This window comes from Dermochelys coriacea, chromosome 3 (assembly GCF_009764565.3).
Source record: "Dermochelys coriacea isolate rDerCor1 chromosome 3, rDerCor1.pri.v4, whole genome shotgun sequence".
NCBI lineage: Eukaryota > Metazoa > Chordata > Testudines > Dermochelyidae > Dermochelys > Dermochelys coriacea.
In genome coordinates, this window is record NC_050070.1 from 204,240,899 (window position 1) to 204,255,541 (window position 14,643).

At 42.0% G+C, this 14,643-nt stretch overlaps 1 protein-coding gene across 2 annotated transcripts in view; it reads left to right on the forward strand.

Moving 5' to 3' along the window:
- NAPB (NSF attachment protein beta) overlaps window positions 1-14,643 on the forward strand; it is a 33,739-nt gene that overhangs the window by 16,059 nt on the left and 3,037 nt on the right. Inside the window, exons 4-10 of one of the 2 annotated variants that reach the window (XM_038394002.2) lie at window positions 3,399-3,445; window positions 3,646-3,723; window positions 7,597-7,652; window positions 8,263-8,347; window positions 11,580-11,684; window positions 13,117-13,185; window positions 13,649-13,699. In XM_038394002.2, the coding sequence (XP_038249930.1) occupies window positions 3,399-3,445; window positions 3,646-3,723; window positions 7,597-7,652; window positions 8,263-8,347; window positions 11,580-11,684; window positions 13,117-13,185; window positions 13,649-13,699 (491 nt within the window). The remainder of the gene's footprint in view (window positions 1-3,398; window positions 3,446-3,645; window positions 3,724-7,596; window positions 7,653-8,262; window positions 8,348-11,579; window positions 11,685-13,116; window positions 13,186-13,648; window positions 13,700-14,643) is intronic. The other variant, XM_043512135.1, reaches the window with a different exon arrangement.

A 14,643-nucleotide genomic window follows, 5' to 3' on the forward strand; every position in this document is an offset into this window, starting at 1 on the left:
TGAAAGGGGAAAGATCGCAAAACTCTCTTAGGGATAGAAAAGACACGTGCTCATTGGCGAAGATGTGTTCAAACAACCTGTATGTTGTATCCTTTGTCTCTCACAGCCTTAAAAATATGGGGAAACCACATGGACGCAATTGGATTCCAAATAACTGTATTTATTAACTATGTACAAATATGTAAGACCTAGCTACCTACATACACTGCTGCTCTACTGAAATAGAAGACATGGAGGTCCCCTAAAGGGCTCCTGACTTTTTAAAGGGATATTACTCGGGTACTACACACAACACTGGATATTTTAATAGCAACTACTGATATAAGGACATCTATATATAAGGCTGAGTCCTGTAATTAGGTGCAACAGGGTCTTGTACATTATTTCTTTAGACTAAGGTAGGTCTCTGTAATGCCATAATATTGGAAATCAGCTTTAGTAGAGAGTTTCCTTGACTTTTATAAACTTCATGTGTAAGTTGAGTTATTCTGGCTAAGGATTGTGGGAAGGATTGTGAATTGGGATGTTTAAAGGAATAAAAATACTGTAAAGTCCCCACACATATTAGCAAATGTTGACTATTGGCATTAAAATGACAAAAAATATGGTGTATACTATTTGTTTTTGGCTAGAGAGGAAGATGAGGGTTACTGGAAAGTTGACTTTCTCTTAATGGGGAATGCTGCATCTTTAAATCTGTTGATGAAAATCAGTTTCATGCCTCAGACCAGGAAGCATATATTTCCATTACTGTGTTTCTGATTTAAAATTGTAGTGATCAAAGTGCATTTTAATAGCTCTTCTGAGCAGATAGTGTAATTTATTATTGTCCCCCTTGCAACTAGTACCATTTTAAAAGTCCAAAGAAGCAAAACCAGTGCTGATGCAAGCTACTGTTCTGAAACTTGCAAAATAGATGTCTGTGCCCCCAGTCTGACAGCTTCTATGCTGTTGAGGAGGAAGAAAGTCCCTCTGCTCCAGCTTCATGTTCTCCTTCCCCAAGAAACTATCCCATAGTTGGAGCCTCCTTCCAGATGATGTTATGGTGTCCTCTTGCAGTGAGAACACCATTCTGGAGAATGGGATCCCTGTTATTAGGAAGAGACAGGTAATAGTAATGGTGGATTCAATTATTAGAAATATGAACAGTTGGGTTTGTGATGATTGGGAGAACCACATGGTGAATTGCCTGCCAGGTATGAAGGTTGCAGACCTCTGGAGACATATAGACAGACCTGTTTGAGAGCTGAAGAGGAGTTGGTGGTTGTGATACATGTAGGTACCAATGACATAAAGAAAGGTAGGCGAGAGTTCCTGGAAACCAAATTTAGGCTGCTAGGTAAGAAATTAAAGTCCTGGACCTCCATGGTGGCATTCTCTGAAATGCTTCCAGTTCTACACCCAGGGCCAGTGAGACAGCCATCACATGAAGGCAGACAACTAAATATTGACAGATTTTGTAAGTGCTTCAGTACAAATGCTAGAAGTCTCAATACTAAGAACTTGAATGCTTGGTTGAGGCTATTAATGTAATGAGGCTATAAATGTAATAGGCATCACAGAAATGTGGTGGAATGATGATAATCAGTGGGACATGGCAATACCAGGGCACAAAATATATAGGAATGACAAAGTAGTACATGCTGGTCGGGGAATGGGACTATATGTGTAAGAGAGCATAGAGTGAAATACAGTAAAAAAAAAATCTTAAATTAATCAAACAGTACCATAGAATCTCTATGGATGGCAATTCCTTGCTTGAATAAGAGTATAGCAGAAAGAATATACTGCCAACCAGCTGACCAAGATGGTAACATTGGTTGTGACATGCTCAAGGAGATCAGAAAGGCTACAAAAAAAGAAAACTGGGATTAATGTTGGTCAAAATATTCATAAATGATCTCGAAAAGAGGGCAAACAGTGAGGTGGCAAAGTTTTCAGATGATATAAAATTACTCAAGACAGTTAAGTCCAAAGGAGACACTGGAGAGTTACAAAGGGATCTCGCAAAACTGAGTGTCTGAGCGACAAAATGGCAGATGAAATTCAATGTTGATAAATTCAGAGTAACATACATTGGAAAAAATAATCCCAACTGTACATACAAAATGATGGGATCTAAATTAGCTGTTACCACTCAAGAAAGATTTTGGAGTCATTGTGGATAGTTCTCTGAAAACATCCATTCAATGTGCAGCAGCCGTCAAAAAAGCAAACAGAATGTTGGGAACCATCAGGAGAGGGATAAATAATAAGACAGTAAATGTCATAATGCTACTATATAAATCCATAGCACGCCCACATCTTGAATACTGTGTGCAGTTCTGGTCACCCCATCTCTAAAAAAAAAAATATTAGAATTGGAAAAAGTCCAGAGAAGGGCAACAAAAATGAATAGGGGGATGGAACAGCTTCCATCTGATAAGAGATTAACAAGACTGGGACTACTCATTTTTTTTTTAAAGAAGTCAAGAAAGGGGGGCTATGACAGAGGTCTATAAAATCATGAAGGGTGTGACGATCATGAATATAAAACTGTTATTTACCCCCTCACATAAGACAAATACCAGGGTCCCCCAATATAATTAATGGGCAGCAGGTTTAAAACAAACATAAGGAAGAACTTCTTCACACAATGTGCAGTCAACCTGTGGAACTCATTGCTAGGGGATGTTGTGAAAGCCAAAACTATAATGGGGTTCATAAAAGAATTAGAAAAATTCATGGAGGATAGGTCCATCAATGGCTCTGACTGCCAGAAGCTGGGAGTGGACAACGGGATGGATCACTTGCTAGTTGCCCTGTTCTTTTCATTCCCTCAGAAGCATCTGGCCACTGTCGGAAGACTGGATACAGGTCTAGATTGACTGTTGGTCTGATCCAGTATGGCCATGCTTATGTTCTTATGAATATTGATAGATTTCCTGTGTATTCACTAGCTATTTGAATATACTAAAAGCTTGCTTCTTCTGGACAAAATTTTCAAAAGCAAACTAAGAGACTGGGGATACAGTTTTTTGCACACGCTAGTGTTTGAATGTGTAACTTTTCAAAGCCAAAAATTTGGTCTGGGAAAAATCAGTTTGTTCATTGAATGTGCATTTCTCCATGGAATTTGGCATTATATGGTTACTAGATTTACCAATACAAATGCACTTTTAGTTCACACATCTCAGAGGTTTTTGTATGTGTTACATTTGGGGCATTAAAATGAACGTCTGCAGTTTCAGAACCTGGGTAGCTGGTTGTTTGAGGAGCTGGCCATTTAGGTTTCTGGTCAGAACGGACACACAGTAGAAATACTGCCTTGCCTTGGTGAAAGCTGAACTGTTGAACAATGTCTGGATGTCTCAGCTGATTTTATTTTTAATTGTTTTTCCTGAATGCTTACGCTACAGAGGCTATGAACTGCTTAAATGCAGCCATCGATATATACACAGACCTGGTAAGAAATTGTATTGCCTTGAGGAGTTGGGGTTGGTATCCCAATGTCTGGCAACTTAGATTGATGCCTCTTTATTTAAACTAGTTCGATTAAATCATTGTTCTATTAAAAGTAATAAATGCTGCATGTACTTGAAGGAGAGAGGGGAAAAAAACCCTTTTTCCGTTTTTTGTTTTTTTGTTTTAAATTGTCCATCCTAGGGCCGATTTACTATTGCTGCCAAGCATCACATCACCATTGCAGAGATTTATGAGACGGAGCTGGTAGATATTGAAAAGGTAAGCTGATTAAACTGTTAGAACTTTTCATTGAAACTGCATTTGAATGTGCTATCAGAACTGCGTATGATTATGAAACTTTACTCTGCTGGCCTAAGGAACTTCATGAATCAGGCTCTACCAGGAACCTAAAGTCTCTAGGCTTGTTTCCGATCTTGCTATGTGGGTATATGTCAGGAGTAACTTGTATGAAGTTAAACTTGGTGTGAGTGATACAAGGATCAAGCCTCAGAGATGTGTTGTTTGGTCTTTGCCTTTTATGTGCCTCTTTTCCCCCTCTCTTCCATGTTTTTAAGTTACCTCTTCCTTTCCTTATGATCATCAGTGCAAGCTTGACTCTCATATGGAGGCCTGAAGCAGATGGACTGAGCAAGTCACTTTAGATTTACGCGAGTGCTCTTGAAATACTCCAGATCGCATTTCAGACTTGATGGGGATGATGCTCTGTCGGTCAGTTTAAAAGTGTTTGTGAAAGACTGACAGGAAAGTGTGAATTGCACAGAAGTTGTTTATATGGTACAGTTCTTTTGGGGGGGGAAGAGGAGACAATCAAGCTATGCCTATTTAGTACGATTTGACTAATCATTGCAGAAGTGTGATGGGATGTCTGCAGTGCCTGCAGCCTTGGATGCTAAGCATGTCAGAGCTAACAGACTTGGATGAGACTCTTTCCCTTTACCCTACAAGGAAAGTCCGGTTTGCCATGGGAAGTGATATTTTTAGTGAGTCCAGTTGATCTCTCTTTCCTCTAAGGCCATGTGTACACTACGAATTTTGGTCGACCCAAGTTATGTTGGCATTAAGCTGCCATTGTTAGTATATTGCGCATGCATACTTGGCTCCTTGTGTCTGCGGTGCATGTACTCACCAGGAGTGCTTTTGTCAATGCACAATGTTGTGCACCATAGGTAGGAGTCCCAATGTGCAACCCGCCACTGTCAAACGCACTATCTTTTGGGAAATCTTTTGGCAATGCCTGATGGGGCCTAAACGAGTCACGCGGGGTGACTGGGAGCAAGGGGTCAACATCCCAGCATGCAGCTGTCTCCATCCCGTAATGTCATTTATATCCCATAATTTTTACTCCTTTTTTCAAAATCCCACAAACCTACATGGCTCTCCTCGCTATCCACCTTCTCTGACTGAAGCATGGAAGCCTGCACAGCTCTGCACTTTGTTGTAAGCATTGCAGGCACAGGACACACAATCCAGAGCTGCAAGAATAACCAAATCAATGGGGAACATGATGATTCCTTGGAGGACAGACTGCTGTGGGACATAGTGAGCACCAATTCAAGGTTGTTGGCATTCATGGAGCAACTGGAGATGGTGGCGTGCTGCTTCTGGACACGAGTACTTACTGGTGGGATTGCATTGTAATGCAGGCTTGGAATGACAAACTGTGGCTGCAGAACTTTTGAATGCGCAAGGCCGCATTCCCAGATCTGTGCGCCGAGCTCACCCCAGACCTCCAGTGCAGGGAGACCAAAACGAGAGCTGCACTGACCGTGGGGAAGTGAGTGGAAACTTGCAATGCTGGATTGATACTGGTCAGTGGGAAATCAGTTTGGAGTGGGAGAATCCACTGCAGGGGCCATTGTCATGCAAGTGACTGTAATGCAAGCTTCAGTGCAGGTCCATTAATCTCCTCCTGCTGCGCAAGACTGTGACTTTTGGTAATGTGCAGGACATAGTGGTTGGATTTGCAACGATGGGGTTCCCGAACCGTGGTGAAGCAATAAACAGCACTCATATCCCTATTTTGGCACCAGACCACCTTGCCATAGAGGGCATCAACAGAAGGGCTACTTTTATGTGGTTATGCAAACATTGGTGGATCAGTGGGAACTCTTCACCGACATCAGTGTGAGCTGGTCAGGGAAGGTGCATGACACTCGCATCTTTAAGAACACAGGACTTTTTAGAAAGCTATAAGGAGGGACTTTTTTTCCTGACTGGCAGATAACCATTGGCAATGTTGAAATGCCAATAGTGATCCCGGGGGACCTAGCCTACCCCTTGCTCATGAATAAGGCTACGATTATGTCACAGAGATCATGGAAGTCACGGAATTTATGACTTCCAGAGACCTCTGTGACATTTTGTGCCCCAGGGCTGGAGCTGTCAGCAGGCAGCCCCGCAGCTCTCAGCCGGTGCTGGCGGCAGGCCCTCAGCAGCTCCTAGCACTGGGCATCAAGGGGACCCCTGAGCTCCCAGCCCTAGTGGACTGTTGGGGTTCCCTGGAACTCCTGCAGGCCACAGGAGTCCCTGTCCCCCTGCCTCTGCCCAGCCATGGCAGGCCAAGCAGGGACCCCATAGCTCCCAGCCATGGCAGGGGGTGAGGGGACCCCAGAACCTCCAGCTGCTGTGGGTGCTGGACCCTCTTCTCTCCCCATTTTGTCAGGGATATTTTTAGTAAAAATCACGGACAGGTCACAGGATTTATTGCCCATGACCCGTCCGTGATTTTTACTAAAAATATCCCTGACTAAATCTGAGCCTTACTCATGAAGTCATACCCCAGCAACCTCGAGAGCAGCAAAGAAAGATTCAACTACCAGCTCAGCAGGTGCAAAATGAAGTTGAATGTGCATTTGGCAGATCTGGCATTGTTTACTCACAAGACTGGAGCTCAGTAAGAAAAATATCTCAATGGTTATAGTTGCCTGCTGTGTCCTGCATAATATCTTTGAAGCAAAGAGGGGAAGGTTGCTGCTCGGATGGAGGGCAGAGGTGGAGAGGCTGTCTGCTGAGTTCACACAGCCAGACACAAGGGCTATTAGAAGAGCTTATCGCAGCTGTATGACTCAGGGAGGCTTTTGAAGAAGCACTTTTACAGTGAGCATCAGTAACGCGTTGTGGTGTACTGTGCTCTGTGTGGCCCTGCTGTTTTGTGGCCTATCAGGAATTGTGTGGTGCTGGGGGTACATGTCTGACTATAACATTGTCAGTGCACCTATTAATTTTGCAGCGCTTGCTGTACTTTTATCATTATTAGACCGTGTAGTCACTGATCCTGTGAGTTGTCATACTGTGCAGTAACAGGTAAGTAGGTGATTTCAGAACTGCTGGGTGCGCTGCGGCATATGCTGTGAACTAATAAAGATGGATTATTTTCCAAATAATAGAATTTTATTCAGTAACAAAATCAGTGAAAAGAAAAATCTGAGCAATTTAAAAGCCAAGACATTCAAAATTTCATGAATTAATAGAACGGAACTTTTCAAGAGGAAAGAACGTTCATGTCCATTTTAGCTACACATACAGCTACTGTGGCTGTCCCAGGTCAGTGTATGTGAAGCTGTGGTTTTCTGTAATGTCTCCTGGGATGGAGTGGTAGAGGGGTGGGCGGTGGCCCTTGATGCCATGTGGAACGTTGAGGGTGGATGCTGCCATGGAGATCTGCTTAGACTGCAAAGGGAGGTGAGCCCGGGATTGTTGAACATGTAGATCCACAAGAGTCTGCAGCATCTGTGTTTGCTGGTGGAGAAGCCTCATTATATCCTGGGGCATCTCCCTCTCTTTTTTCTGCTGGGACTCCTAGGTCTTTCTCCTCTCCGTCCGTTCTTTCCTTCTCCAGGCTGTCTGCGAAGCTTGCCATTTGATTTCAGTGGGATGACATACAGTAGTAAGAGCTATAGTCAGTAGTCCAGGTTTTCAGGATTGAGCTCTTAATTGGAGTTCATTCGGGATGGGTTGCAGTGTGTCAATACTGGTATAATCTTGTGGGATAACAGTGGGATGTCATGTTATCCCTCTAAAACCACCTGAGGAATTTTTGAAAAATTCTAATCTTGTAAATATGCCCCCCCGCCCCAAATCTCATCTCAAAAGTAACATGCTGAGATAAAAAATGTTGTGTCTGTCTGTTAGGCAATTGCACATTATGAACAAGCTGCAGATTACTACAAAGGAGAAGAATCCAACAGGCAAGTCTTCTTCATAGAACAGTTATTTGAAAATATGAAGATTTATAGTCTGGATTTATCCTTCTTTTTTCTTTCCTATAATAAGATGTGCAAGTATTATATGCCTCTCCTAATTTGTGAATTCTTTAATAAGATGTCCAAATCCTGTATTAAGATGCTGAGATTGTCACTTAGGTACATGAAATTGGCATTCACTTACCTACCTGTCAGTCTGAGTATTCAAATGGAGATCTTTGGAGATCTATTAAGGTGCTTGCATGTGAAAACTGATTTCAGCCTTTGTTTAGATTTTAATATTTGACTTCCGTCCACTGTGAGATGTTTAATGCATACACTTTCTAGTCTCTTTGGGGCTGAATATCATACCATAGGTCACTGGGAGGAGAATTTTCTGTAGATTTGCAGAAAACTTTCAGATTCAACATATGACCTTAGTGCTTTAATAATGTTGGTATTTTTAATTATACTCATTTTTCTAACGGGTAACTACTGGGCAATGTTTTCACATACATTAACTAGTGGATGTATCTATTAGAGAAGCAGGGAAATTGACATATTTACCACTAGATACTGTACCATTACTTATTTTAACTGAAGTTCTTGATTCTAGTTCAGCTAACAGGTGTCTGCTGAAGGTGGCTGCATATGTTGCTCAGTTAGAGCAGTACCAGAAGGCAATTGAAATCTACGAGCAGGTTAGTATATATATTCTTTTTACAAAATGGACAGTATAGTTGAAGTCACATAACTGCATATTATATGCTGCTCCTGATGTCTGGGTCAGGGCCTGTGGTCACTAAAACTGGAACTCTATGGGCTTTTCTACACTGCCCTGCAGTTTGGACTGTGGGGTTGTGAATAACAGTGAGCACTAAAATTCTGCACTGTAACTCTCCCTCCTGAACACTGCAGGCATGAACTAAAGGGTTCGTAGTTCATGTTAACGTAGTCCTCTTCAAACAGGACTGTATTAATGCATTAGTGCACTGTTATTGCCAATCCTGTAGTCCAAACTGCGGGACAACGTAGACAAGCCCTAAATCTTGCATTGGTTTTAGGAATGTGGACTAAAGAGATCATTTCCTGCCCTAATTGTGGAAAGAATCAGCATTCTCTCAGTAGTTGAGGCTGCAACTAGCTTCCCGTTGTAAGATAGATTTTGCCCATTCCATACAACTGAACTGGATGTGAAATTTCACATGTGGACTTTGTCAAGTGTAGAATTCCTTTTGTCAAACTATGCCATGAATTAGATGAGCCATTACTGGCAGATGTATGCAGTGTTGTTGTAGCCATGTTGGTCCCAGGATATTTGAGAGACAAGGTGGGTGGGGCAATATCTTTTATTGGACCAGCTTCTGTAGGTGAGAGAGAGACAAGCTTTTGAGTTTACTCAGAGCATTTCTTCCTGGTGATAGTTACTGCATCTGTTCTTCTTACCTGAAGAAGAGCTCTGTGTTAGCTCAAAAACTTCTCTCTCACCAACCAGAAGTTGGTTCAATAAAAGACATTACTTCACCCACTTTGTCTCTCAAATTTCTGAGAGATGTAATTTATCAAAAATATTTTTTACTTTTTGAAAAAGTGAGAGGTTTTTTGTTTTTTGTTTTTTTGGTCACTGTATCTAGAAATTGGCTTGGCCTAGACACTTCAAACTTAGTCTGTTCCATACTCTTTTGAGATCTAGTGCATAACTGTTTTTTTAAAAAAGGTAGATACTGCTTCTATGAGTTGTTCCAAGGTTAAATTCTAACTTAGTTTCTAAGCTTAGTTTTGAAGGCCTATAACTTGGGTTGGGGGTGGGGATTCCCTATGTGGTATAATTTTGGGGAAAACTTTGAGGGTGATTGGACATGTGATTGCAGAGTTAGAAAACTTTGCCAAAAGCTATTTGTGCCTTGTGTTTCCAAGTCTTTTTTTCTTCCTCCCACCTCTCCCCCCCGCAAAATAGTCTTATGGCTGGAATCTCAAATGTTGTTAATGCTTGAGTCCTAATTGACATTTAGTGCATAGCACTAATAATCAAGAGAAACTGTGAAATAATTTAGGAATTATACTGCATGGCTAGAGCTAATCCCTAGCAGACTGGCTGGCAGCCGATGCATTTAAGTGGATCATTTTAATAGAGATTTTGCTGCCACCTTGTTACCCTTTGTGCTCAGAATTTCCAGATATGAGGGTTGGTAGGTAGCTAGAGGATGACCATTCGTGTGAGGTCAGCTAGGGTTGTTTGTGGGACCTAATCTGTGAACTTCCTGGCTTTCAAATTTTTATTTTTATATATTTTTTTACCTTTCGTAAGACTGTCCTGTTTTGTTTTCATTGACACCTACAGTGTTTGCAAACTTAGCTATTGTCATAATGAAGATTTTTGGCTGGGAGTATTTTAAATCAGCTCTTTTCTTGTGAACCCTTTAGGGACTCAATCCTTGTACAGGATTTCACAGAACCAAATCATTGTTCCCTAGTCTGCATCAAATGGAAAATAGAAGGTACTTAGAGAGAGGCTGTACTTGTGAAGCAGTGCACAATAGAGCTCTGTGGGCGTCTGATCTGGAATTGCTGAGCATCCTCCCCGCCTGCTGACTTCCATAGGAGTTGAGGACTTCCCTGCACCTTGCCGAATCAGGCCTAAAACATTAAGATATGGGGAAACAAGCTATTGTAGTGTATGGATAGCTGGAGTCTTATGCTTGCACCATGGAGGAGTGGACATAATGCCTCCAGGGGTGCTGACTGGTGACGGTTACTGCATCTTCTCTGCAGTTTTACTCTCGCCAGTACTCAGCAGCCGAGAGCTCGTGCGCAGGGGACATGAAGCCACAGCCATGCTCTTCCCATTCCATACATGGCCCTTTTGGGGTCTGGAATATCGCTGGCAGCACAGAACCTCCTGCATTCTAGGATGGCAGCCATCCAAATGGGTCTGCCTCCTGCATGGGTGTGCAATGGTGGGAAACCAATTCCTTTCACTCCCCTTCCTCTTCTACTGATCTTGTGCTGGGCAGCCATGATTTGGCCTCTCTGTGTCTGTACAGTGCTATGTAACATGCTCCAGAACGTCAGTTTGTAATGCCAGACAAACCTGGTGGAGGTGCTAGAGTGGATTCCCTTTGCCTGTAGCATTCTTCTTTATAAGAGGTGCTAGTTTCCGATTGCTTGCCAGAAAAGCTTAGACGGAGTGCATCCCTGACGACTGGAGTGTACAAAACAGAGTACAAAACACCACTTAGTTAGAGGGAGAGTGCGTGGTTTTCCCCAGAATCAGTGCTCTTTTAAAATTCTACACATGCGCACACATGTGCAGTCTCACTCCTCTTCTGTGAGGGCTCAGTCCTGCAAGGTGCTGAGCACTTTGTCCCTAGTCCACCAGCTCTCTTCAGTAAATGAGGAGTCCCATTGGCTTTAGGGGGACTGTTTGTGCTTACAGCTAAGCACGTGCTTAAATGCTTCACTGTATCAGGGAGAGAGCGCTCAGCAACATGCAGGAGTGATCTCTGGAGGAACAGAGAGAACCACCTTTCTGTTCCGGGTGGTGGTTCTCCTAAAAAATATTGTTCAGCATTTAAGTGCTGCATTGCCATGTGCTGTATAAACCCTTAAAGAGGGTAGATGGGTGTGTGTGCACACATACATCTTTACAACCACAGTAGGCGGGAACTTTAATGCCTACATCACTTTATTATTTTATATGTAAGAATATTTGTGACTGATTTGTTTCACTTTGGAATTCTGTTGTACTAGATGAAACCTGTTGTTGAGCTGTTGCTTTTTCTTAGGATCTGGTATTTGTTGCATGTGTTTAATCCAGTCTGTTAAACAAGTGTGAGCTCTAACATGTAATTTTGCTCACCTTCGGGGTTTTTAGTTCTTGTCTTACAAAGAAAAGATACTATACAACCTGTCACTATAACTTTTTATATCTAGGTTGGAACAAACACTATGGACAATCCATTGCTCAAGTACAGTGCAAAAGAGTATTTCTTTAAAGCTGCTCTCTGCCACTTCATTGTGGATGAGTTGAATGCTAAGGTTAGTGACCTCTAGTGTGTTCTCCGAGGATGTACAATATCACGTAAATGAAATTTTGCAGCATGAAGTAATGTAAATGTGACTGAACTATCTCGCATTTCTACAGTATGGGTGTGAAATATACATTCTCTCTTGATATGCGGTGATTACTGTTAAACATTCACCGTAGAATCTGAGCTATAGCAGTGCGTTCCTTTTCGAAAAGAACAATTGACTTTTATTTTTGTATGGGAATCATTGCTGAGGTGGGGCCTGTTTTTCAAAGCCAGATTTCCTTTTTATGCTTGCCAACAATAGGAGGCGCCCTTAGTTTTGGGTGCAGGCAAAGGCATGTAGAGCTATAACTACCACAAGTCAAGCAGAGGCACAGATGACTACATTTATATCCACAAAATAGTGCCGGCAATTATTTGCGAAAGAAAGGGAAGCACACTCTGTCTAGCGCCATATTGTTCAAAATAAAACAATCTTTATTTGGGCGCAGTCCCATAAAAAGGGCACGATTTAAGCATCTCCAAAAGGAAGCCTGTTTCTGTTACTCATCTTGATCAGGATTTAAAATATATAGGAGTCCTTTCAGGGGCTGACTTCCATCCTGCCTGTAATTGAGTTGCTTTTTTTGTTTTGTAGGCACCTAAGTACTGCCCCTGACTTGCAGGCTCAGTCAGGTAATTAACGTTCTGGTGCAGCACCTGCTGAAGTCAATTGGGATTGTTCTGTTGATTGCAGTGTGTGTTGGATCAGGCCAGGGATATATGACCTGACTTGCACCTTCATGGCCTGATCCAACACACATTGAAATCAACAGGGCCCTTTAAAGTCACAGCTCAAGCTGAAAAAAATAACAGACCACAGTGTGACTTTCTCCTGTGGACTGCAGAAGTCATTCCCTTAGCTCTGCAGTCTCCGTTGTGTCTAGTTTCTCCTAAAATCTGCAGGGAAGAAAGGGAAATGATCTCTTTTTTGGAGTTCTCTCAAGGTAGATCCAAACTCTCCTTTCCTGAATCCTCCTTCAAACAGCGGACAGTCCTTTTTTTTTTTTTTCCCCCTCCAGTAGAAATGTATGTTAGTTTAGGTGGAAGGGGAACAGCCCATTTAGAGGCTGTGTGACTAGCTGGGGCAGGAGCATCACCTGTCGCAATGACAGAGTTTGAAACTTAAATAAGCCTTCTAGCTCAGTATTTTGCCTCCACCCTTACAACACCTTAGACACATTCCCAGTTAGGCAAAGACCAAGTTTGGATCTTAAATCTGAATTTTCTTGTGTTCTTGGGATTTCATTGGAATCTGTTATGTTACACTCTTTGTCGCAGTGTATTAGGGGTAGGTTACATAAAGACAATAACTATGAGAATAACTCTTGTATTTAGATGAAACCTAATGGTTGCTTTTTCTAGTAATTTCAACTGAAGGGCTAGCTTCTCTGTTTCAGCTTGCTCTTGAGAAGTATGAAGAAATGTTCCCAGCATTCACAGATTCGAGAGAGTGCAAGCTAGTAAAAGTAAGTAGAACTGATGTTAAACGGCCCTGAAAGGTGGTGTTGGTCGGAAAATAAAAAAATTGCACTTGTACTATCTTTCCCTTACCATATACTATGTTGAGCTGTTCATATTATTCGTATATATTAGAGGACACCCACAGGAATTGTACAGAACTTGTGTAACTGGGGAGACAAATTATAATGAAATGAAAGTAGATAACAGTAGATCCAAAGGCCCGTTGGATAGTATCAGACACTGTCTGTATATTGTTGGATTGAACAGGTTCAAGAGTCCATCGTTCTGCGTGAAGCGCAAGCATTAGATATTTATTATCTCTTTGGTTTCTTAATGGAGAAAAGCATTAGATATAATCTCTAGACCACAGGGTAACAGAATACCCAGGCAGTGTGTGCTCAGTCTGCTGTAAATTGAAGTGATAAATTTTCAATACTAATGTATAACCCTTGACTGTAATTCTGTTAGAAACTGCTGGAAGCTCATGAGGACCAAAACTGTGAAGCTTACACTGAGGCAGTAAGTAGTCAAGCAGTACACTGATACATTTGCGGAAGACTATTCTGGAACCAAAGTTCAAAGGACCCCCCCCCCCCACTAAGTCTTCATTTCTGCATGCTAATTTTGCATGCTCAATTACTTGCACAAGCATTCCTGGGCACTGTTGTTCTTTGAGCACTGGCAGCATCCTCTGTGCTGTACGAAACACACAGGCAAAGGGGTCTGATTGCCACGTACACTGAAGCCACTTCACACCGCTTTGGAAGGGTAAACAGAGCAATGTAGAGGCCTTAGTGTAAATGAAAATTCAGTCTAAAGTGTCTGTCCTGAGGAACTGATGGAAAGAGTTTACAATCTAAGGCCTGATTCACGACTGTGTAACTCCAGTTTTACAGTGTAACGTCACTGAAATCAGTGCAGTAGTCGATCAGGTTCCAAAAGTTTTTAAACATCTGTAGGCCATATTCACCAGTGGGCATGGGGTGCCTCGGGCTGTTGCAGCAGTACAGAGAGGCTGAAAATGTCTAAAGGTCCCTATTCAGCAAACCATCCCTTCTCAGCAAAGCACTGAAGCATAGGCTTAAATCCCACTGAAGTATAATATGTAAAAAAAAAAAAAACCCAAAAAAACCAAAAAAACCCACAAATCTTGGGTGAGGTTCTTCTAAATTACCAGTGCTCACCTACTGGTCATCACTGCATTTCGAGGACTCTTTACTCTCCACTCTAGTTCCTTCCTCTTCCCTTCTTTTCCCAACAATCCTGGCCTCTTTGTGCTTGATCTCTGAAATTCCCACTGACGTTAATGAGCTTTGGATCAGCCCTTTACTACATGTATCGGGGGTTTAAGGAATATTTAACTAACAGAAATGTAAATAAATGACTAGCAAATGAAATGTAGCACACAATTTACTGCTAGGAGTAGTGATAGCAATATTCCAGTTTGCCCTCTGTTAAACTGT